The sequence below is a fragment of the Bos mutus genome, chromosome 4 (assembly GCF_027580195.1).
Source record: "Bos mutus isolate GX-2022 chromosome 4, NWIPB_WYAK_1.1, whole genome shotgun sequence".
NCBI classification, from domain to species: domain Eukaryota; kingdom Metazoa; phylum Chordata; class Mammalia; order Artiodactyla; family Bovidae; genus Bos; species Bos mutus.
The window spans coordinates 45795384-45822446 of record NC_091620.1 but is presented as its reverse complement, the minus strand read 5'-3'; the positions used below and the strand labels follow the sequence as shown (position 1 = coordinate 45822446).

The 27063-nt window shown below is 35.8% G+C and overlaps 1 protein-coding gene across 1 annotated transcript in view; it reads left to right on the top strand.

Moving 5' to 3' along the window:
* Positions 1 to 27063, top strand: part of ZNF804B (zinc finger protein 804B) — a 563350-nt gene that overhangs the window by 437409 nt on the left and 98878 nt on the right. The window contains exon 2 of the mRNA XM_070368787.1: positions 22479 to 22622. Coding sequence (XP_070224888.1) covers positions 22479 to 22622 — 144 coding nt within the window. The remainder of the gene's footprint in view (positions 1 to 22478; positions 22623 to 27063) is intronic.

The following is a 27063-nucleotide window of genomic DNA, read 5'->3' as shown; positions in this document are numbered from 1 at the left end:
GAGGACCTAGATAGACAAGCCTCTGCCTTTCTAATCTAAATCTTTCTACCAAGATATCTGATAGATTCTGTCAACCATGATAACTCTCTTAGGATGCAATTCCAAAGTTACTCTCAGCATTTTGTTCGCAAAAGCACAGATATCAAAGTCCTTTGATTTTTTTTGGAAATTCACTTAATCCTTAGCTCTGCACTTGGAATGTTGCCTTGTGGTGCTCCACATTTGAAATGCAAGGGTGTATCTCCTCTAATCATTGCATTCACCACCATGGGCAGAGAAATAAACTTGGTTCTTAGTGGTTGGGCTTGATCCTCTCAATTTTCCATCTTTTTCTTTTGTTTCCTGACATGGAAACTCATTTAACTGAAAAAGAATATTTTCTACCTGAAAATTTCAATCGATTGTATTCTTTCTTGTTAGTGAATTGTAAATATGGCAGTTCAGCAATAAAAAATTATGTTAATTTCTTTGAGTCATTTATCTTGGGTAAGTAGAAGCTAAGGGAGCACCAAAACAAGCAACTGAAAACAAATAAAAACAAAATGAAAATCAGGCTAAATAAGTGGTGTCACACATCTAGATTATAATTGTATAATCAGATGTCTTTTTTAAAAAAAATTCAATTTTATATCAAAGCATAATTGATTAACAGTGTTGTGTTCAGAATAATTGTTTCCTTGGAGATTATATTGCGAAGGGCTCTTATCATTTTCTAAGGAGCATCAGCAAAGTGATTCAGTTGTAAGTATACATGTATCTATTCTTTTTCAAATTATTTTTCCATCTAAGTTTTACAGAATTTTGAGAGAAATTCCTGTGCCGTGCAGTAGGTCCTTATTGGTTATCTGTTTTGAATGTGGTAGTGTATACATGGCAGTCCCAAACACCTACTCTATCCCTCCACTCCCATCCTTCTCCCTAGTAAGTTCAGTCTCTAAGTCTGTGAGCCTCTGTTTTGTAAATAAGTTCATTTGCTTCACTTTTTTAGATTCTGCATATAGACAATAGCATATGATATTTGTTTTTCTCTGTCTGACTTACTCACATAGTATGTACATCTCCAAGTCCCTTCATGTTGTTGCAAATAGCAATATTTCATTCTTTTTTGATGGCTGAGTAGTATTCCATTTATGTATGTGTACTGTATCTTCTTATCTAGGTATTTATTGGTGGACATTAAGGTCGCTTCCGTGTCTTGGCTATTATAAGCAGCACTGCAATGAACATTCTGGTGCACGTATCCTTTTGAACCATGTGTTTCTCTGGATATATGCCCAGAAGCAGGATTTCTGGCTCATATGGTAGCTCTATTTTTAGTATTTTAAGAAACCTCCATACTGTTGTCCATAGCGGCTGTACCAGTTTACATTCCCACCAACAGTGTAGAAGGGTTCCCTTTCTCTACACCCTCTCTGGCATTTTTTGCTTGTAGATTTTTTAAATGATGGCCATTCTAACTGGTGTGAGGTGATACTCCTTGTAGTTTTGACTTGCATTTCTCTAATAATTAATCATGTTGAGCATCTTTACATGTCTTGGCCATCTGTATGCCTTCTTTGGAGAAATGTTCATTTAGGTCATCTGTCCATTTTTTGATTGGGTTGTTTGTTTTGATAATTGAGCCACTCAAACTGTTTGTAAATTTTTGAGACTAATCTCTTGTTGGTTGCATCTTTTACAGATATTTCCTGCCTTTTTGTGAGTAGTCTTTCTGTTTGGTGTGGTTTCCTTTGCTGTGCATAAGTGTTTGAATTTAATTAGGTTCCATTTGTTTATCTGTGTCTTTATTTCTATTAGTCTTTCATTTTGGCATAAATAAGTTGAATCAAGATATTTGGAAGATTTTGATATGCTGTTAAATCAAAAGAAGGTTTAACAAATGCCATTTAGTATAGTGTCTTTATGTGTCCTGGGCTTTGTCTACAGTAGAAAAGGTTTGGAGAAGTAAATGAGTATCCATCCATTCTAAATGAATGAATCCCTGTGGAAACTAGGGAGGCTGAAAAATTCAGCTTCCTATTCCCAAATTCTTTCCTCACTTTCATATTTTATTGTCAGAAAGATTGTATTAACTAACTCTTTTCTCCTCAAAAACACACATTCATATTTAAGAAGACTGTCCTTAAAAGACAAAAATTAATGGCATAGTCTTGGAGTTCAAAAGAAACTTGTTAATTAACCAAACCCCTATTTTAGAAATACGAAAGCTAGAGACAAGACACTAGAGATAGGTAGTCATGCAAATCAATCTGGAAGTAAGGCTAGATATTAACTTAGCTAATTTCCCTGTCTCCTACCTCAAAAGAAGAGTCTCACATCATTTATTGCATTTTCTTTATATGAATGACTTTTAAAAACTGTCCAGTTTAGGTAAGATAAATGCTTGCTAAACACAGAATTAAAAAAAAAAAAACAACATAAATAGAACCAAAATTTTAAGAATAACATAAATTAAAATTTGCATAATTTTAAAATATTCTTTTAAATATAAAATTTTCCTGTGTATTCCGCAAAAGTAAGTTTTAGCTATTTCCATATACATTTGTATCAATGTTTTAATTTTCAATATTTATTATGAATTTACAAAATGTTCAAGTGAGCCATTAATTGCAATATATAATTTAATATTGATTAGCCATGATGTTCAGCAACCACTGTCAAGTAGTCATAAGGTACACAAAATTACCTTTTATGACATAAAATTGTCACCTAAATGTTGTTAATGCCTCATAAACACTGATGGAATGCAAAGAATAGCTCACCAAATTATTGAATTTGCTTTCAACTAGATGCTGAATAACTTATCAGCTGTTATGTTGATGCCTACAGAGTATGAGTTAGCTATCTTATCAACTGAATTACTTGTTATCACTTCAGGAATATTTTGATCTCTCTCTAATGAAATCTATATTAAAAAATTTGAATGATATTCATTGTATTCTCATTTTACACTCAAGCATTCTCTACTCCTTCATAAGATAAAGGTAAAATATATCACCAGACCAAACACATGAAAAAGAGAAAAATACTTGCCTGAGGATATTACATAGGGAGCAGAATGAAAAACAATGTAAAGCAATTTTATTCCAATAAAAGAAAAATAGGTATATACTGAAAAAATATTACTCATGCTGTTCTGTTTGGGATAGTATCTGCCCAGATCTTTTCTCAACAGTGCAAGAATAAAGAATTCCTATCAAGAGTACAGGAAATAAATTAGGAAAACAAATCATTAACTTTTTCATGTACATATTTAAAGTGTGCAGTTTAATGAGTTATGACATACATTACACAAAGTCACAACTATAATCAAGATGGTTTCACATGTCACCACCAAACATTTCCTACTACCCACTTATGCTTCCTTCCTTCCACCCCTCCCTCTTGTCTCCCAGTTGAAAATACCACTAAAAAGTAACCAAGTGCCTCTTAACAAGGGGATACATAGTTGTGACAAATCCATATCATAGAATGCCATCCCACAATTAAAATGATCAAGTAATATACACAACATGGATTAATGTCAAAACAACTATGCTGATTGAAAAGTCAGACAAAAAAGAATACATTTTTATAAAATTTTATGAAATACAAACCTATTGGATTCTATATTCTGTAGACAAAAAATAAAACAATATTTAATTAGTTATTTTTGATAAGGCGTGTATGTTATTTAATTAAGAATTCAGTTTCATATCCTTCAGTTCCTATGGCCCAAACAAAACAGTACAAACAAAAAGTCCTCAGTGCCTGACTGTAGCAAGTTTAAGAATTCCTTTAATACTAATACAGGTTTCCACAAAAGTGTGACAGGAAATGGATAAAAAGCAGATGCAAAATATGTAAAAAGTTGTCACAAAACCAACTCTCTGTTTGTTGTTGGCTTGTTTTTGCAAATTTGTTTTTACTAAACAGCATATCTATATGATGCTTCTTCCATTTTTTCCTTTTATTCCCTTGCATCGGCTGTATGACTATAATTGTTTTTATATATGTTATGTTTTCATATGTTATTTCTATCTTGTGACTTCTGCATTAATATAAGAAGGGGAGAAATATTTTTGAAATTTTACTTATGAGGAAATGGGAATTTAGCTATTAATTTATTAATAATATCTTTGTCATTCACTGGAACCCATATTAAGTTCATAAGAACCACTTAGGGTCATGATTTTCCCCCTTAGTATAATAGATGGTTTACACATAGGTTGGTGAAATTTAGCTAAATGGAAACACAAGAAAGTGGATATTTTTCTGCATTTAAAATTTTTAATATTGAGGAAACATGACTTCATTTTTATTTGAATAAATTATTCTTCAGTTGATTAGCAAATTGAATGTTTAGATGTTACTAAATATCTTTTAAAGTAATGACTTTTTATGAGTTTATTTTGACATACAGATATGGACATTAAAGATTGATGAATGGAACATTGACGTTAGGCCATCCAATTTTTCATGAAAATGTTAAATGGAAAAACAAAAGAAGGACTGGCAAACATCAGCAGATAATTGTTGTTTGGTCTCTTAGTCGTGTCTGACTCTTTGCAACCCCCCTCCCTGTCCTTCACTGTCTCCGGGAGTTTGCTCAAATTCATATCCATTGAGTCAATAATGCCATCCAACTGTCTCATCCTCTGTCATCCTCTTCTCCTCCTGCCCTCAATCTTTCCCAGCATTAGTTCTTTTCCAATGAATTAGCTCTTTGCATCAGGTGGCCAAATTATTGGATCTTCAGCTTTAGCTTCAGTTCTTCCAATGAATATTCAGGGTTGATTTCCTTTAGGATTGACTACCTTGATCCTGCTGTTTAAGGGACTCTCAAGAGTATCCTCCAGCACCACAGTTCAAAAGCATAAATTCTTTGGCACTCTGCCTTCTTTATGGTCCAACTCTCACATCCATTCATAACTAATGGGAAAAACAAAACAAAGCATAGTTTTGACTATATGGGCTTTTGTCGGCAAAGTGATGTTTCTGCTTTTGAATATGCTTTCTAGGTTTGTCAGAGTTTTTCTTCCAAGGAGCAAGTGTCTTTAAATTTCTTGACTGCAGTCACCGTCCACAGTGATTTTGGAGGCCAAGAAAATAAAGTCTGTCACTGTTTCCATTTGTTCCCCAGGTATTTGCCATGAAGTGATGTGACTGGATGCCATGATCTTAGTTTTTGAATGTTGAACTCTAAGCCAGCTTTTACTCTCCTGTTTAACTTTCATCAGAAGGCTTTTCAGATCCTGTTCACTTTCTGCCCTTAGAATGGTGTCATCTCCATATATGAGGTTATTGATATTTCTCCCAGCAATCTTGATTCTAGCTTGTAATTCAACCAGTCTGGGATTTCACATAATGTACTCTGTATATAAGTTAAATAAGCAGAGTGACAATATACAGCCTTGACATACTCCTTTCCCAATTTTGAACCAGTCCGTTGTTCCATGTCCAGTTGCAATGTTCCTTCTTGACCTGTATACAGTTTTCTCAGGAAGCAGGTAAGGTGGTCTGGTATTCCCATCACTTTAAGAATTTCCCACAGCTTGTTGTGATCCACACAATCAAAGGGTTTAGCGTAGTCAATGAAGCAGTAGATGTTTTCTAAAATCCCTTGCTTTTTGTATGATCCAACAGATGTAGGCCGTTTGATCTCTGGTTCGTCTACCTTTTCTAAATCCACCTTGTACATCTGGAAGTTCTCGGTTCACATACTGTTGAAGCCTAACTTGAAGGATTTGAGAATTACTTTGCTAACATGTGGAATGAGTGCAATTGTGTGGTAATTTGAACATTCTTTGGCATTGCCTTTTTTTGCAAATAGAATGAAAACTGACCTTTTCCAGCCCTGTGGCCACTGCTGAGTTTTCCAAATTTGTTGGCATATTGAGTGCAGCACTTAAGCATCATTTTCAAGGATTTGAAAAGCTCAGCTGGAATTCCATCCCCTCCACTAGCTTTTTAGGTGAGTGACCATACCATCTTGGTTATCCAGATCATTAAGAACTTATTTGTACAGTTCTTCTGTTTTCTATTGTCATTCTTCTTAATCTCTTCTGTTTCTGTTAAGTCCTTACCATTTCTGTCCTTATGATTAAAACTTTACAAACTCATGTTTGATTATGATACTATCTGGATAAACTTACGAGTTGATTTAAGGCACATAAAGTTAAATGGGAAATTTTTTTTGGAAATACTACCACACGAAAGCATATACACACACAAGTTATTTTTAAAGTTTTTACTTGCTAAACATAATAATTGGTGTGGGTCTAGACAGGCTTTTTAGTGAAAGTCCATAAAATTTTATCTTTCTCATTTTGTTATTAATAATAAAATGCTTAACATTTAAATCACCTTCTAAATTTGTGCTCACCCTGGGTGAGTGTTTATTTCTGTACAATAACAGTAGTGTTTGTAAGAATACATTTTTTTCTTCTTTTAATGAAAACATTATAGAATCACTTAGATCATAAGGCTGTTAGTGAAAAACACTAAGTTGGTACATGTTTTATACTAAATAAAAAATTAACCTTGAGACCCTTGAAATTATTTGTCATGTCACATCAGGAATATGGTCACATAAATGCAATGAAAGTTAATACACATCCTTATAGAATAAGTATATGTTATTTACTGCTAATATCTGAGGTACATTTCTGTATGTTATAAACTGATAAACTTTCAAATCATGATTTTTGTATAGCGTAGTAAAAATTTAATAGAAAATATCCAAAACTTTTAAAAAATCAAAAGCAAAGTCCTTAAAACATTAGTCCCTCAGTATTTCTGCCAAAGGCAGAAATCTAAAAGATACAGTAGCAAAAGGACAGGTCAGGAAGCCAGCTCAGTTCACTGTCTATAGTAGAAAGCAGAGCCTGTTTATAGAAAGACAAAAATGTATGTTTACTGCAAGGAACATTGTTTCTAACAAGTAACTTATCCAGTATATGGCACCGTGGGGAGTTTAAAAATAAAAGAGTCAGCAATAAAGGGCACTGTGTCCTCATAGGAACAGAATTAAGTGTCTGGCTGAGGTTTTTGCTTGCTTTTGCATTGGATTTCCCCACCTTTAGTTTGCAACACAAAGACAGATCTCCATGGGAAGAAAAACTTGTCATCCACATAGTACATCACTCAGCTGGGAAGATAACTTCATCTCTTCCCTGTGGGGGGAAAAATACTTTTTATTGAACTTTGTGGGTCCATTCTTTATACATTGTTTAGGTTTCAGTTATGGGAAGTTAGGCTCCCCTTCCCCAACAGAGCCAGCATTTTTTAGTTCAGTCCTCATGGACCACCTTCCACCCAAGTCCCGTCAAATCTCCACTCCCAATCCAGACACTTCTTGTTCTCACGAGCCAGATGTCTGTCTTCAGCTGTCACTGTGTACTGCATTCAAATCTAATGCCATGTTTTTGTCTTTCCTGTTAAACTCTATAAAAACAAAATGGAACAAAACAAAATTGAGAAAGTATAAACAAATAGCAATATACAGCTGGTACTATGCAAAGCATTTCATTTGATTTGTTTTCACAATAAGTGTCACAGTCCTATGAGTTGTTACTGTTATCAAGCACTCTTGATTTGAGTGAAGACACGGATAAAGATGAAATTTCTGGGTGCCCCTCATGAAGAATAGACCTTTGATTTAAACTCAGTCCATCTGATTCAGAACTATATTCCTAACCACAAGGACGTATCACCTCATCTATTTTTAATGGACTTCCCTGGTGGTTCAGATGGTAAAGAATCCGCCTGTGGAGTGGGAGACCTGGGTTCAATCCCTGGGTTAGGAAGATCCCCTGGAGAAGGGAACAGCTACCCACTCAAGTATTCTGGCCTGGAGAATTCCATGGATAGGGAGCATGATTCTTACTAATTAATTTCAAAACTTAGAACTCCTAGACACCCTTCCTCCTGGCATATTTTCATTTTGGCCACTGCTTCAGCATTTAACACTATAGTTGGAGACCTGGGTTCGATCCCTGGGTGAGGAAGATCCCCTGGAGAAGGAAATGGCAACCCACTCCAGTACTCTTCCCTGGAAAATCCCATGGACAGACAAGCCTGGTAGACTGCAGTCCATGGGATCGCAAAGAGTCGGACACGACTGAGTGACTTCACTTTCTTTTCACTTGTCAGCATTTAACGCTATAGTTGTTGTTGTTTTTTTAAATCTATAGCTATAGATGATAAGTATGTAGGTAGGTTGGTAGGTAGGTCAGTAAACAGATAGATAATGTGACTGCTGAGTATACCTAGAAGGGTATTGAATGTGACCGTGTTAGTGACTCCATTGTGTCTGGCTCTGCCACCTCATGAACTGTAGCCAGCCATGCTCTTCCGTCATGGAATTTTTCAGGCAAGAATACTGGAGTGGGTTGCCGTTCCCTTCTCCAGGGCATCTTCTTGACCCTGGGATGGAACTCAAGTCTTTGCATTACAGACAAATTCTTTAATGTCTGCTCCACCAAGAATGATTTTAGGTCATTTTTATGTTTGAACTTATTTAATCATTATACTCATTATGGGAAGGTGACATTATTATCCTTGCTGTACAGAGTTTCCCTGATAGCTCAGTTGGTAAAGAATCCAACTTCAGTGCAGGACCTCAGTTTGATTCCTGGGTCTGGAAGATCCGCTGGAGAAAGGATAGGCTATCCACTCCAGTATTCTTGGGTTTCCCTTGTGGCTCATCTGGTAAAGAATCCACCTGCAATACAGGAGACCTGGGTTCAGTCCTTGTTTCGGGAACATTGCCTGGAATGGATAAAGGCTATACCACTCCGGTATTCTTGCTTGGAGAATTCCATGGACTAGTCTGCTGGGTCACAAAGAGTCAGGCACGACTGAATGACTTTCACTTTTTCACTGTTGAAAACCATGGAGTTTGCAAGCAGTTGATCAAGGATTCAGAGTCTTACCCTGATCCTGTTCCTCCCTAGATGGGCATCAAAGTGCCCGCTTATGGTATTTGGGCACACAATAGACCAAGAGGACTGCTCCTTTGTGAGTGTTTGCTGCTACCCCTATGGAGTGCCCTAAGGGTATTTAGAAGTTTAAGGGCATTGTCATTTCTTATCAGTGAAATTTGTATTTTTTAATACTATAATGACTTTTTTTCCTACTAAAGGGTTTATATGCATCCCTGCCATCACTGCAGCTGGCACAGAAGAGAGATTTGCTGAGGAATGGCCACTAGTGAGAACATAGATTCCAGCCCAGAGTTGTAATAGAATATTCAGACAGCAGTCAGTCAAGATTTTCCAGGGCATAATGAGTGGAGGGGGAAATTATATATATATATATATATGAATCAATTAAAAAAATAATTATGCTTTAGTGTTCAAAGTGAATTCAGACTTTGTGTAAACACTCTGAAACACGAGCAGACAGTCCAAGAGAGATGTCCAGGGAAAATAATCACAAGGAGAACACTGAGGAACAATATGGGCAGAATCATAATTCCTGTGTTAACTATTGCTCAGAAATGACACCAGCTGTAATAGGAGTCAGAGAATAGAAATTCATCCTCTCTCTAAAGTGTGTATGACTTCCTGTTTATCAATACATAGAGTAAAATCTATATTACTCTCATTGCAAAATGTGAGTTTATTCATTCTCAGCAATATTTTATGTCACCTTCTTAAACTCCAGAATTAGATCATCAACTGCCATTTATGTTTTGTATGTAAGAGTGGAATGCAAGACAACTAATTTAGTCTTTTTGTAAAATTCTCTTAATAGGTTTATTCTGCTCTGGTATGTAGGCACCTTATAAAGAATCAAGTTATTTCCCTTCTTTGAAAATACATAGCACTTAAAATCCCCACCATGTGACTGTATATTCCTTTCTACTGTCACTTGCAATTTGTGAATTAATTCTATCCCTTTGGGTGGTCTGAGAGCCTCTTGAAAATAGGAGTAATGTGTTATTATTATCTTGCACAGTAGAATAACACAGCAAATAATCCAAACGTTTATAATATAACTAAATCTCCTCCATATGCTAAATTGCTTCAAGGGCAACACAGGAGTTAAAAAAATCATTTTAGAAATAAATTCTTTTTTCTTCTGCTTTTCCTTCCTTTTTATCTAAGATATCCCTCCAATATCAGAAAAGAAGGTAGCTTCTCCCTTTCTAAAGCCAGTTTTAGTACTGGCTCAGTTCAGTGTTCAATCCACTGAAACTATCTATAACTAACAATCTATAGACTAGCAAAGCTCTTAATATTTTTTTAAACCTTAGGAAAATAAGAGGAGGAAGAACTCCTCTACTGAGAGTGATTCTATCTCCTTCTGTAAGAAGTAACAAAGTATTTTATTTCTGGCATTGCAGGAGTAAGAACATACTTTCTAAATAAGTTCTTAGATTTTGATTGTGTTAAGAAGAGAAAGAGTATATATTAGTATCTAATATATCAGCTTAAATACTATATACTCATTTATATATGTTAAGTTTCAGAGATGCAAAAGCTCATCCTTTAGATCAATCTCCTCTTCCAAGAAAGAAAATAGACTTCATAGAATTTGTGGCTCTGCTGTTTTTCTCAGAAGTTGAAGTCAAGGAGTTGAATTAGTCCAGATCTACTACTTATCATTCTACATCAATCTGGGCAAAACCAAAGAACTTCTGGATTAAATATCTTTTAATTAGAAAAGAATTTCTGAAGTCCCGTGCGTGCCTACAAGATGATTCTAACTTTCTTTTCCACTTCTTTTACAATAGACCCACAATTTCTGTTCTGTGTAGCTGACTTTCTTTTTAGTCTAGCTCTACACAGTAAGAACACACACAATAGATTATGACACAGCTATATGGCTTATTGAATTGGTGCTCATGTTAACAATAAGTACAGATGCTCCAACTGCTCAAGCAACTGTGAAAATCTGTTTCAACTCTTCACCAAAGTCTAGATAGGCTGTACTATGGGTTCTGCTATTGTGACACATATTAACTTTTACTCTAGTTTTCAGCTCATCAGACTTTGACTTCAATTGACAATTGTATTTGTTTTCAATAAAGCAAAAGTGTATCTATAAAACTGGTATGCACAATTTCTTTTAAGGATTTGTAAAGTCAGTGACCCAAGTTTTACAAAGTTCTATGAGAATAATAATAGATAAAATATGTGACAAATATTTCTTCCAAAATATCTGAAAGCAGACCCAAGCTTTTGTACATCAGTTCATGATCTTAAAATGAATATAATGTAGTTTAGAGCATTTCCTTTAGTCCATATGAATGACTTCCTCTCAAAGAAAACTAGCATTCTAATAGACTTTCCTCACTTTTGAGACATTTTTCCCAGCTTGAAGTTAATATTTCAAGATTTGAGACACCGAGCTTTTGTATAGCATACTTCTTTCACAATTGCTAGTTTTCTCTAAGTTTGAAAGTAAATTACCTATTAGAATTTCAATAGATAGAAACTTGCAGCAGCCAGTTTGAAACAATGAAGTGCCTTTGTGAGCACAATCACTTTTTAAACATTTCTGGTTATAGAACAAGTAAACCAAATGTAGCTGACTTTTTATCAAACAAGATAGCAAACATTCAGAAAAACAGAGGGAAAGTCCTTGGAGTTTTGGCATTTATCTGGCTCATATGTCCTTTTTTAAAAACAAAGACTTTGGCTTTATATTATTTTAGCCCATCATTTTAGGAGTTGCTAAGCCTATTTTAGTGAAAGGGGATGGGAAACAGGGCTTTTTAGAAATGTACAGATTGATTCCAGAACCACCTGAGAAGGCCTTAGAATAGGAATTTATTTGACAATAACCTGGATCTTTTTGAAGGGAACTTGTTTGCAGTTAATTCTCAAGCAAAAGTGAAACAATGTCTATGTCAACATCATTTAATTACCATTTCTCCCCTAGACAGCTGTTGCAGATGTTGAATTTTTAAAAAATGATTTGTAATTGAGCCGGTGTCACTAGCAACTTTCCAGAAAACTTAGTTACCTGACAGTTTTCATTGATTTCTCCTATATTAGAAAATGAAATGTCAGACACTATTAATTGCATTTTTACAATAAGTAGTTACAGCAGGAGTAATGGCTAAATGAAAGTATTTCCTGTCTAATGCACAATAGTTTATTAATTTCAATGTATTCAATTTAGATGAATGTAATATGTCTATATTCATTACAGTTATACATATCTGTGGGCTGAATTGATGTGGTAGTAATTACTACATTTATAAATTGGGCACTATTGTCATTCTGGGGGAAGAAAATACATTTTATTACCATATTTTACACACCTGCATAATAGACACATTCCAAAATCTTTCTTTTGAATGTATAAATTTCACCCTTTGAATTTCCAGTGTATCTAATGATTGTAAATACGATCTGTCAGTAGTTCTGCTTTGCTCGAGGGTTGCTGAGGGTCTCTCTCTCTCATGAAAAATAACAGAACAGAACTGGGGATTTCAAGATATCTCCATAAAGAGGAGCTCTCTTTGTCATCTGGTCCACCTGGAACTCAGCCATGTACATTACATAACAAGAATTATTTTTATACCATCCATTGTTCTTCCTAAGTTCAGTGAAGGTAGGACTATCAAAATGTGATTTCATTGTACATTTTTATTTTTTTAAGTAATAGGCAATTTATTATAATTTTCTTTATTTTTGGCTTTGCTGGGTCTTCATTGTTGCACAGACTTTTCTCTAGTTGTGATGAACATGGGCTACTCTGTAGTTGCCATGCATAGGCTTCTCATTGTGATGACTTCTCTCATTGAGTAGCATGGGCTCTAGGGCATGCAGGCTTCAGTACTCTAGGGCATGTGGGCTCGGTAGTTGCGGCTCCCAGGCTCTAGAGCACTGGAATAGGCTGAGTAGCTGTGGCACACAGGCTTGGTTGCTCCGCAGCATGTGGGATCTTGCCAGATCAGGGATCCCACCCATGTCTCCTGCACTGGCAGGTGGATTCTTTACCATGAACCACCAAGGCTTTAGGCTCATAGAAATATAGATCGGAAAGTACAGAGACTACCCATATACTCTGTTCTAATTTTTTACATAGTTTCCCTTAGTATTAACATTTTACATTAGTGTGTTAGATGAACGTGTTACAGTTGATGAACTGATATCAATGTGTTATTATTAGCTAAAGTCTATGGAGAAGGACCTAGATGGCATATTCAAAAGCAGAGACGTTACTTTGCCAACAAAGGTCCATCTAGTCAAGGCTATGGTTTTTCCTGTGGTCATGTATGGATGTGAGAGTTGGAGTGTCAAGAAAGCTGAGCGCCGAAGAATTGATGCTTTTGAACTGTGGTGTTGGAGAAGACTCTTGAGAGTCCCTTGGACTGCAAGGAGATCCAACCAGTCCATTCTGAAGGAGATCAGCCCTGGGATTTATTTGGAAGGACTGATGCTAAAGCTGAAACTCCAGCACTTTGGCCACCTCATGCGAAGAGCTGACTCATTGGAAAAGACTCATGCTGGGAGGGATTGGGGGCAGGAGGAGAAGGGGACACCAGAGGATGAGATGGCTGGATGGCATCACTGACTCGATGGACTTGAGTCTGAGTGAACTCCAGGAGTTGGTGATGGACAGGGAGGCCTGGCGTGCTGCAATTCACGGGGCCGCAAAGAGTCGGACACGACTGAGCGACTGAACTGAACTGATGGAGAAGGAAATGGCAACCCACTCCAGTACTCTTGCCTTGAAAATCCCATGGACGGAGGAGCTTGGTGCAGACTACTATCCATGGGGTTGCAGAGTCGGGCATGACTGAGCGACTTCACTTCACTTCATAGGTCACATTAGGGTTCACTCTTTAAAGCATACAATTATATGGGTTTTGACATCACCATACTCATTTCAGACTTTCTGGTTCTCTCCCTTTTGACATAATAAATAAATAGACAAAAAGTTAGAAGGACATTAAATGTATTTATTCCTTCACTCACTACATATATTCATTCATGAATTCATTAATGGGTTTTGATAGGCATGAACTCCAGGCCAAGGACTGCTATTTAATAGATTCAACCTTGTTTCTGACCTTGGGCAAATTTACACATATTTTCATGCACCCTCTTTTTCCACCCCACCTTAGAATATTGCCTATGTTTACTGGTGAAGGCTGATGTTCTCTGTAGGAGACTGGTAGTCCTTGCATCTTCATGGGCTCATACTACATGGTGTCCAGTTAAATCTCATTGGTTTACATGTGTTTTACTATTTCACATATTGCTAGAAATACTCTGGAAACCAGTTCATAACCCTTATGAACTTGTGCAATGCAGTATCTGTAAGCAATATGGAAATTATACCTGCCCCCTTTTTTTCCTTTATGTCAGACATTCACAAGTAATAGAGCAATAGCTACTCTTATGATTATTTTAGGGTGCAACTGGAACTGCATTATATGCTTATGTGTTTTTCTAATAGAAGAATTGTATATTAATTTATACTGAGAAAGATGAAGTTGGTGGTATAGAATACTGATGAACAAAATATGTGCTTTTCAAAAATAATCTCTGTTCAGATGCAGCCATTAGGAATCTTCTCCAAAATAAGCAGTTATATAGGCAAGTTTTAAATATTTAATTGTTGTTTCATGAATATAAAGGCAATCATCACTCGAAATGTGTCATTCTTTCCAAATTAGAAATGATACTAAGATGTACCAAAAGCACGCTACCCAGTGACAAGTTCATATATTTAATATGGTTGTTTCTGAGCAGCTTGAATGAATCACTAATAACAGGGGAAAGCTCTTTTTTTTAAAATCCAGGATGTGGCTGATGTTATATTTACCTGGCCATTGATGGAAAGGTCTAAATTTAGTTATGTCCAGTTTCAGTCTGGGAAACCAATACTTGATTCTTAACAAATTATAAGGAGAACTATTGGTTATGGTAAAATGAGAAGAGCACTGGAAATCTGTAATCTATAGATCTGATTGTGAATCTGTATGCAGTTGCCACCCACTATTACTTTAGGATAATTCTTCAGTAGGCTCCTTAGGATCTATAGTTTTTAAAAGGATTGTTCCAAAAGTTCCATATGTTTAGAATCATACTCATCTATTTATTCTGCCATAGTTTCAACAGTTTAATTCCCTATGATATGATTTAACATTGCCAAGGTAAGCCAAGCTATCTGTTACATAGTAGGAAGTTATACTTCTTATCATTAATTTAATTTATTCAACAAATACTGAGTTTTTTCTAAGTAACAGGTAACAAATTAGATACAATACAAGATCATTTTTTAATAAAATAAGCCAGTCACATATTTAGGGAAATCAATATTAGTAATATTAATGTTAGGGCATCCAATGCTCATTTGCCTATTTGTGGAATTTCTAAACAGTCCAAATGTTAAAAAGAAATTGTGAGATAAAAACACCCTGAAAATTCTATTCAAATAAACCGGGTTTGAATTTACTATCAGGGATTGTGCTTTCATATGAGATGGTGGGTTGAAGAGGATAAGGACTCCTGTCACTTGCTCATATTTTCATCAGAAAAGGAAAGTTACTTTGTAGACTTGTAGGAGAATGGTATGATATTTTAAAAATATTAATGTCACATGAATACAGTGATACACACAAAAGACAGACACACACACACACACACACACAAAATGTCCAAAACCATCAAGTACCACTTTTAGCATATACTCTAGTAAGTACTTCATGAAATTGATCTCATTTTATACTCTCAACAATCCTGCAAGCTACTCATTATTCCCCTTAATTTCTAATACTGATAAAACTAAAAACTTAAGAATTTAAACTTTTAAGAAAGAGGCTGAGATCCAAGTTAGTCAGTCTTCAAGGATTATTTTTCCCTGTCACAAACATAAAATAAACACATAAAGAAAACTGTCTAAAGCAAGTGTTTCATTACCCAAACTGTTACAGAGATCCAGGAAGACAGTGGGGACCTAGAGAGGGTTTTGAATCAGCGTTAGTCACTTGGTCAGAGGAAGAGGAAAATTCACTGTCTTTGAAACAGGATTTTGTTCATGGCCAGTGTAACAGAACAAATTAGAGAATATTAAAATTCTTAAAGCAGTCTCTTACATATAACAGTGAAAGGTCAAATATGAAACTTTCATGGAAAGAATATGAATTCAATCCTCAAAGCTCCAATACCATCAAGGAGATACTAAGAAGAGCAGTTGATTCCTTCTTTTCCTTTTCAATAATCAGGACACATATGCACATCCAGTAGAAACAGGACTGCCACTTTGTTCTTTCCTAGTGCCTGTCTCAGCTTCAAGAGCTTTATAGATTTTAAAAATTACAATCAGTCCTCTGACTCTTTCTGGGACCTAGGGGTTCTGTATCATTTCAAATCTACTAAAACAGGTAGCAGAGGTACCTCAGAATTAGGCAGCATCTAGATACAGGCTAAGTAATTAGGGCAGCCATGAGCCTGGTGATTAGTAGCTCTGAAGTCAGATGGATCTGAGTCTGAATCCTGTCCCTGCTCATCAACATTGAGTGAATTTCTAGATGTGTTTTTGGCTTGCCTTCTTTATATGGGATAAGAAGAGATGATATTTTATAAAGTTGCTGTGAAGACTAAAAGAGTCAACAAGTGTGAAGTGCTTGACAGTTTTCTGTTTATCAAAAAGAGGTTTTAGAGTGTAAGCATCATCATTACAATAATAAGAATAATTTGGTAGAAAGCACTCATGTTTCTAACTAAATGCTTTATGCTAGTCAGAACACTTGCCACCTTACAGGCATACCTGTTATATGTATGAATATGAAATTCTTGGTGTGAAAAAGTGTATTTTCTCTCATTGCACCCAAAATATGAGTTATGAAAAGTAATTAATTACTACAAAATTCTTACTGAATTGTAACATAAATGCCTACTGGCAATGCATACTGTTTTAAAATGACTTATTCAGATAACTCATATTAAATTTATGATACTTTTTCAACATTTAATGAATCATTGAGAATGTTTAACAAGTTTTCTTTTATTTAATAAATGTTATTTTTTTATTGAATAAGCTTCCAGTCTCCTCTTCTAGGCAGTCTTTGAGAAGGGAGCTTTTTATGACTAGCAAATCAATGATGGAACTTTACATCATATGTTATATATCTACTGTATTACTATGAATTTTATTCATTTTTATTTTTAAAAATACTGATACTGAGAATAGGTGGGTATTTTTGCTCCTTTCATATTTAATCCATACCTGCAATTGCACTCATCTCACACGCTAGTAAAGTAATGCTCAAAATTCTCCAAGCCAGGCTTTAGCAATACGTGAACCGTGAACTTGCAGATGTTCAAGCTGGTTTTAGAAAAGGCAGAGGAACCAGAGATCAAATTGCCAACATCCGCTGGATCATGGAAAAGGCAAGAGAGTTCCAGAAAAACATCTATTTCTGCTTTATTGACTATGCCAAAGCCTTTGACTATGTGGATCACAATACACTGTGGAAAGTTCTAAAAGAGATGGGAATACCAGACCACCTGACCTGCCTCTCGAGAAACCTATATGCAGGTCAGGAAGCAACAGTTAGAACTAGACATGGAACAACAGACTGGTTCCAAATAGGAAAAGAAGTATGTCAAGGCTGTATATTGTCACTCTGCTTATTTAACTTATATGCAGAGTACATCATGAGAAACGCTGGGCTGGAAGAAGCACAAGCTGGAATCAAGATTGCTGGGAGAAATATCAATAACCTCAGATATGCAGATGACACCACCCTTATGGCAGAAAGTGAAGAGGAACTAAAGACCCTCTTGATGAAAGTGAAAGAGGAGAATGAAAAAGTTGGCCTAAAGCTCAACATTCAGAAAACAAAGATCATGGCATGTGGTCCCATCACTTCACAGGAAATAGATGGGGAAACAGTGACAGACTTTATTTTTTGGGGCTCCAAAATCACTGCAGATGGTGACTGCAGCCATGAAATTAAAAGACGCTTATTCCTTGGAAGGAAAGTTATGACCAACCTAGATAGCATATTCAAAAACAGAGACATAACTTTGCCAACAAAGGTCTGTCTAGTTAAGGCTATGGTTTTTCCAGTAGTCATGTATGGATGTGAGAGTTGGACTGTGAAGAAAGCTGAGCACCAAAGAATTGATGCTTTTGAACTGTGGTATTGGAGAAGACTCTTGAGAGTTCCTTGGACTGCAAGGAGATCCAACCAGTCCATTCTAAGGGAGATCAGTCTTGGGTGTTCTTTGGAAGGAATGATGCTAAAGCTGAAACTCCAATACTTTGGCCACCTCATGCAAAGAGTTGACTCATTGGAAGAGACCCTGATGCTGGGAGGAACTGGGGGCAGGAGGAGAAGGGGACGACAGAGAAAGAAATGGCTGGATGGCATCACCAACTCGACGGACATGAGTTTGAGTGAACTCCAGGATTTGGTTATGGACAGGGAGGCCTGGTGTGCTGAGATTCATGGGATCGCAAAGAGTCGGACACGACTGAGTGACTGAACTGAACTTAACTGTGAATATGTTTAAAGACTGTGTAATTATTTCAGATAGTAAATCTCACCTTAATTTGCCTTCAGGGGTATTTGACCAGCAAAAATATCTTGTCATTCAACAAAGAAGGCAAGGAATGCCAAGAATTTGCAGCATATCTAACGCTATGTGTGAAAAAGAGAGGAAAAAGACTCTGACATTTTCTTCAATTATTCTTAACTAGTGTGAACTAGGTACATTCTACAACAGCTTATGATTATTACTGTATTGCAATTTACAGTGTTCATCTCTTCACATGTAATTCTTCCACTTTGCTGCTGTTTTTGTTTAGGTGCTGAGTTATGTCTGAATCTTTTGTGACCCTGTGAACTGTAGCCCACCAGGCTTCTCTGTCCATGGGATTTCCCAGGCAAGAATACTGGAGTTGGTTGCCACTTCCTTCTCCAGGGGATCTTTCCAAACCAGGGATCGAATGAACATGTCCTGCATTGCAGGTGGATCTTTTACCACTGAGATATCGGTTGTTGTTCAGTCGCTCAGTTGTGTCCGACTCTTTGAGATCCCACGGTCTTTAGCATACCAAGCTTCCCTGTCCTTCACGATCACCTGGGGTTTGCTTAAACTCATGTCCATTGAGTCGATGATGGCACTAGGGAAGCCTGTAATTCTCCCATGCTACACTGTTAAAGTCTGAAGAAAGGCTTATTAAGAAATTAACTGTTAAAGTTGCCTAATAAGAGATTCTTGCCTGTACAAGTGCTTGATAATAGCAGGATGAAAGTATGGTTAGACAAGTGGAAAAATGAGTGGATGACAGCATGATACAATGGAAAATGCACCCCTGCTTTAATGTTACCTGATTTTATTAAAATCATTAAATTACTAAGTATTTGTTGCCTGTTCTGCTATTAATAAATTGCAAGATTAAATTACATGATGGCTTCTCTACTAGTCTGAGACCTTACACTCCAGCCTGCTGGCACATATACGACTGGACCAACTCAGCTTCATCTCCATAGTCTACTTTCACACATCAGAACTGGTCTACTTTATTCCAAGCAATGCCATGAACGACTAGATTGTGGTTCTTTTACTGAAAGTCAGCTCTTGCTATATTCTCAGTTTCAAGTTTTGCCAAAAATCCTTAAGAAATCTTTTTTCTTTTTTTTCCTTTTCTTTTTCCGCTATGCCTACCCAACTCTTGGATTGTAGTCTCCTCTGCCTGAGACTCTCAGGTTTTTTCCCATTTCTATTCCTAGTCTCTGCTCTTGGGCTTATGCGTTTACTTCTGGCTTTGAAGGACAAACTGTATTGTGAACCCTGTATAGTTTGCTAATTTATCCACTTATGTATCCTTCCTCTTTTAATCAGGGGACTAGGATATGCCATGGGGAATATCAATAGTCTCTTAGAGGAAAGATATATCAGCCCCATATCCTGACAAGAAAAATTAAGCAAGAAACAGGGTATTTAATTTAGTCAGATGGCTTTGTAAAATGTGAATATTTATAGGGAATGATATAGACTAAAATATTGGTAGAACTCTCATAACTTTTTTTATTGAGAGCCATGTAATATCATAATTAAAGGGTGTTTTAGAAATAAAAGATGTTTAGATATAGATGTTGAGACTAACTGGAAAAGCTCTACTCTGGCCATGGAGCTATTGTCATAAAATCCTCTGTGTAATACATAATCTGGAATAATATGAAAATACATTTTTAATGACAAATTCACCCTGAATTCTCAGTTGCTACCCCTACTGCAACTCCAGTTAATGAAGCTGAGGCAGAGTTGCTTAATGTCCAAGCACATGGTCAATTTTCTGAGGCTGTGTCATTGTAGAGTAAGAACTATGGGTAAACCAACGTAGACCCTCTTTCCAATCCAATTGCTAAAATTATACTGAGAAAGACCGTAATTTTTAGTGAGAGAGACTGGATGAAAAAATAATTATTTCCCCTGATTCTAAGTCTACTACTAAATAGTAGCATACTACTACTGCTCCCACAGTTATTAAGTAACTGTATGATCTCAATTCCTTCAACAACTGGTTTTTTGGTCTTAAAATTGGTGTCCACATTCTTGTTTCTGAATATATCCTATCAAGTAGCTTTGATATGCCCCATTAACCTAGAATGTAACCAGATTTTTACTTCAACTCTCTTAGCTAGGCACTCTAGATATTTAGTCTAATTTGCTCTTTATGAATGTACTAATGCCCTTCCTGCTTCTTGCCATATTGGGACTTGAATCACTATGTTCCCATATCTAGATTAATTGCCTCATCAGTTCATCCAACCCTGTGAGAATCTGCCCAGATTGCTTTTTTGTCTGGGCAATGATACCCCTATGATTTAGACTTATGGCCCAGTTTCTTTTCATAGAAGGTTAGTCATTTTGGAGAAACAAAGCTAAAATCCATTCTTTATTTTGTTCACCCATTCTTTATGCATATTTATTTGGCATTCTTTATGTGCCAGCCATTCTTTCATCTAGGCACTGGGATAATAGAGCAGAACTTGCAGGATGGTAAGAGGCATGAATATGTAAGCCATCATTATCCATTAATTTATGTCATGCATATTAAGTAAGGACCTATTCTGGGCTAGATAATATGTTTGGTACTGTTGACACAAAAATGAATAAAACAGTTCTTGCCTTTAAAAGATTTATGGGAACCATAGACATGAAAACAATTTTTTTAATATCATATGGCATGTCTGATGATAAAATTAAAGAGGGTAATATGGGAACATATGCATTTGTCACTACTATTCTGTAAGGCAATGAGCCAATTCAAGAGGATTTTAAGTGGGGAATTATGTGGCCAGAATTCTGTTTGAGATAGAGCATAGTTAAAATTGTAAACAGTTAACTAATGGGAATTTACTATATAACTCAGGGAGCTCTCTATTCAATGCTCTCTGTTGACCTAAATAGGAAGGAAATCCAAAAAAGAGGGGATATATGTATACATATAGCTGATTCACTTTGTTGTACAATAGAAACTAACAACATTTTAAAGCAATTATACCCCGATGAAAATTAATTAAAAATAACTTTGAAAATTGTAACACACTCATTAGCAATGCCTAGCAGGAGCTAATGTTTGTGGAAGAAGCTTAGGCCGAAGTTAGAGGTTTTGGATAAATAAGGCTCTAACTGTGGTATAACATGAGTTTGAGTGAACTCTGGGCGTTGGTGATGGACAGGGAGGCCTGGCGTGCTGTGATTCGTGGGGTCACAAAGAGTTGGATACGACTGAGTGACTGAACTAAACTGAACTATGGTATGAAAGGGATCACCCTGGGAGAGTGTGTGGATTGGATAAATCTGTTGACTGAAGATGGAATTGTGTGGAATACAAAAATATAAGGGGTAATATCAAAGAAAGAAATGTCTGTGAAAAAAACAAAGTAGGCATGATCATAGATGTGTTTGGTAATAAGAAACATAATGGAGGCTTTCTCCTCCCTGAAATACCATGGAAAAGGATTCCAAGAGGGTCCAAGAACTGGGTGTTGAGAAAAGGCTCTCACCAGTTATCAATGTGGGGAATGCATAATGTAAAGAGAGAATAGTAATCCCAACACTTAAGATCTCAGGTAGGCTAAAGTACATGAAGCAGTAGGTGAATAATACAAAAGAATGCAATCAATGCCCGATAAAATATGATAGTAGAGAGGTCACAGTTTCGGGATGGGTCACTGGATAGGTAGAGGACATAGTGGTGATATTATAGTTAGATGGGTCAGCAGTACCACACCCGGAAACAGGTGGCAAGAAGACAAAGAGTAATGACCATACTGAAGCTGAGGGCTCAGCTCCTTTAGGATAAGTCACTATATGTTCATTGATAATTTAGTATTAGGCCAGGCTGAAAGTTGCTTCCATTGTGCCATAGAGTTCTTAAATGTAACGAGGCTAACCATTTCCTTTGAATCACAGTAAAATTAAATTACCAACTTGATTAATATGAGATCTGGTTATGCTATTAGAAATATAACCAACATTTTTACCTTTTTTTTTTTTTTTCCAAAGGATTTTCCAGAAAAGGAGAAGTCCACAGCAAAGGCCCTGGAAGATGTAAAGGCGAACTTTTACTGTGAGTTATGTGACAAGCAGTACCACAAACACCAGGAGTTTGACAATCATATTAATTCCTATGACCATGCTCATAAGCAGGTAAGTTGAAGTGGGAAATAACCTTCGTATTCCTGGATTTCTACTTTTAGAATACAATGTATGTAACTGGCCTTATTTATCCTCATCTAAGTTCCTGAGATGTTATACCATTTTTTTTTCCTCGAAAGCTGTGTTTTTTTGTTTAAATATTAAGTGAAATACTTTTTCCTAGAAAGAATATAGGATCCAATAGTAGATTGACATTTATTTTAGGATTATATGTGTGAGGAAACCAGGACTCAGTAAAAATAAGGCGAGATTCAAAACCACCTAGCTACTTAGTGGCAGATCTAGAATATTGGACAAGTATTAGGATAAGATGTAGCATAGAATATTTTTGAGTTCCAAGGTATAGGGAATACTAAGTTTTGGGAGAAAATTTTTTCAAGAGAATGTTATATTTTTCGCAAGAATATCCTTTTAGGAAAATCAAAGTGATTACTTAATAAATGAACCATTGCAGACAAGCTAACGAAGACAATCTCAGACAAAGGCAAAGTTGGGGGGTAATGGAAGATATATAAATATATAAATAAAATCAGTGTTGACATTCTACACAAAATTCTAAGATTATCTTTTTCCATTTGTCTGTTAAAGAGCAGGTTATTGTTCTTATCTGTTAAATTTTATCATTGCTGCATGATGTATGAGGATATTAGCACTTTAGGAATTATAGGTATCAAACACCACTAAGAAAGAAATCCCATATGGCCATAGGATTATTGCTAAAAGCTGCACAATCCTAATATCATGGAATATATGGATAAATCATGTATAATCTAGACCTATAATATTTATTCAGAGTGAAAAGCAATAAATATTTTGAATAACATCACTAATATGTATTGAGTACATATAAAATATATGGCTTTTACAGTTTCTATTAATATCCTTAAAGCTAGAGCATGAGTATATAATTGACTGGATGTCTCTGACAAGAACAAGAACAACAGGAATCATTGTTCAGGATTGAGATTTCCAAATCTTAATGTGCGTAATCATCACTTTGGAATCTGTTAATAATGCAGATATCTAGATTCTCCTTTAGCTATTCTAACTCAGTAGTTCTAAGATAGGGCTCAGGAACTTGCATTTTAAAGTGATACAAAATATAATTTTTCAAATGTATATATAAAAATGAAGTATGTGACTACCATCCAACTCCAACAACAATCTGTCTTGTTTCATTCATAGTACCACAATTTACTCCTCACACCTGCCACCACCTTGGATTATTTTGAAGCACGCTCCAGATATCATATCATTTCATGTGAAAATATTTCTTAGACAACATAGCCATCATCATACCTAAAGTTAACAGTGTCTTGGTATAGGTCATTTGTCTCATAAATGATTTGTAAGTTTGGATTTGTTGAAATCCAAATGTGTCACAATTTTAGCTGATACATAAGTTTCTTTTAATATTTATTTAAACTATGGGTTTTCCACTCCCCCTTTAAATTGTGCCCCTTGAAGTTTGTTTGTTGAAAAATTGGATTGTTTCACACATTTGAGATTTTGCTGAATATGAATCAGTGTTGTCTTTTCACATTTTTTCTGTCTTCTGTATTTCCTTTAAACTGATTGTTACAGATAAAACCTGTCAAATGCTGGTTCCTTAGCAAAAACAGAGTAGAGAGTGTGTTGTATCTTTCCATAAGGAAGTATATGAGATCAAGTTTTCTTTCTTTCTATGACTTGCCATTTATGAGTGGGTTTAGGTACAATTGCCTTGATCGTTAATTACCCCACCTACAGTTTGCTTAAATCTATTACTTCATTTGGAGCTGTAAAATGATTATATTATCTCTGTGTCTTTTATTAGATAAAATATGTCTATAAAGACAAATTTCCCGAAAGTATCACCCGAAGTGAATTTTATGTAGGAGTGCTTCAGGCTGCATTTTAAGAAAAAATTTATTCTGGAGGTTTGGAGAAATCTCCAAAAGTGACCATGGAAGGTCTCATGGGACAGTGATATTTGATCTGTGTTTTAGATATATACAAGTAAATATGGAAAAAGAGATTCAAGATGGGATAGCATTCTTGATAGTGGAAACACAAGGAGCTAAGGTGAGGAAATGGAGGAGTACAAGGCCTCTTTTGTAGAAAGTATTGGACTCCAGGAGGGTGAATTGTCCACACTTGATCTGCCTTCTACAGCCTGCCTTTCACTCTGGAATTCTGCCTCATCAGTTCCCTTTTTTATCACTTTCCTTAATTTTATTTTTATTGTCTTTCTCACATTTTGATAAAACAACCCTTCCTCAATCCTTATATTCCATCTATTTCCCCATTTCTGCTTTTGTTTTTTTTGTTTTTTTTTAGGCTTCCTAGCTTTCTAACATTCCTAGGCATGCTCCTTGTTCAAGCAGTGATTGAGTTTCCATTATTTATTTTTGTGCTAATTATAGAGAGTGGAAAAAATGATCCCTAATTTCAGGAGGCCTATTATCTTGCCTGGAAAATTCCATGGACAGAGTAGTTTAGTAGGTTACAGTCCATTCAGTGGCAAAGATTCAATATTAGAGAAATTATTATCTAGGATACTAAGAGAACATATAAAAATTATTTAGCAATGACGAGTTGACAAATGAAATAGAAATCCTAAAAATGAATTAGAAGTTAGCCATGTTAACCAACTAAGAATGGAAAGTTACCTTTATGGTAGAAAGGCATGGGGGCAGTTATAAAGCATGACCCACACATAAAGAAGCTGCAAAAGGATACATTGTGATCACTAAAGTCATCATCAGTGTCTTGGGGACTTTAAAAATCTTTGAAGCTCTCCTTCATCCCTCCCATTCTTCTCTTGCAATAGACCTCATTCTCCATCTTCCCTTTGCATTCTCTTTTCACCATCTATGTTAATCTCACTCCTGATTCTTTGCTAGCGCCTTCTAACTGGACTCCCTGCTTCTAGTATTTTCCATGTTCTACACTGACCTATCCATTTCCAGCCAGATTGATCTTCCCAAACTCTCACATTTATTCAATCACTCCCCTTGGAAATCTTCAATGACTGCTGGCTGACATTTTGTAAAAGTCTGAATTACTTAGTTTGTCATTCAAGATACCCACGGTTTGGCTCTGGCATCTATTTCCAGATTTATCTCCTTCAAACCCAGAATTTTCCTAGTTTCTTAAAAAATTCATTATGCTTTTCCACCTGCTCATATTGGCTCATAATCTTCCCTCTGTCTGGGATCCCCTCCTGTCTTATGGCTGTATTTCAACATATGCTTCAGTAGATTTAATACACAGATTGATGACTTACATCTTGATATGAAAAAAGCTGAGATCTCATGGTAAGCGGACTTATCAACATTTTCTAAATTCCTTTTGATCAAAGGATCATTAATATTGTGCAGAATTTTGTACTTGCTGCCCACTTTGGGTAACACTGAAATAATTAAATTTACCACAGACCTTGTAAGATTACTTTCCTGGATCAATATTGAAATACTTCCATCTAAAGATTTATTTTGGCCCAAAATATTTTGAAAATTACCTGAACTCTAAATGAAGCTGAGTTTACAATTTGCCTTTTAAATGAAACAATTTTAGATACAGAAAATAGGAAGTATGCACTAAAGTAAAATATACAAAAACTTTTTTTGTTGTTTTCAAATTCCGAAGCTAAATATGTCTATTTGGTTCTTGCTTCACTAACAGCTCTTCTTGATTGTGATGCTGATTATAATAACGGTAGTAGGGTTTTGGATGGGAGTATTTTCTAGCCTAACAGGAACAGTTGCCTTAATTTTATTTTCCATGGGGATTCAGAGTAAATATCTGGCCTCTTCTGTTGACAGGGTAACCCTCTCTACTTTCCTCTTCTTATTTATAATTACTCAGGATCCTGCAGTTTAATAAGTGATTTCTAAAGCATTTATGTTACCTTGTATCTAAATAGCAGTCCTATGTGTTTAATTCACTTTATTGCAAAGATCATATTATTCACAGATTTATTGTAATTATAGAGAAGTAAGTTAACACTTATGATTATACAGTGGAAGGGACAAATAGATTTAAAGGACTAGATCTGATAGACAGAGTGCTTGATGAACTATGGACAGACGTTCATGACATTGTACAGGAGACAGGGATCAAGACTAACCCCAGGAAAAAGAAATGCAAAAAAGCAAAATGGCTGTCTGAGGAGGCCTTAAAAAATAGCTGAGAAAAGAAGAGAAGCAAAGGAGAAAAGGATAGATATATCCATTTGAATGCAGAGTTCCAAAGAATAGCAAGGAGACATAAGAAAGGCTTCCTCAGTGATCAATGCCAAGAAATAGAGGAAAACAGTAGAATGGAAAAGACTAGAGATCTCTTCAAGAAAATTAGAGATACCAAGGGAAAACATTTCATGCAAAGATGGGCTCTAAAGGACAGAAATGGTATGCACCTGACAGACACAGAAGATATTAAGAAGAGGTGG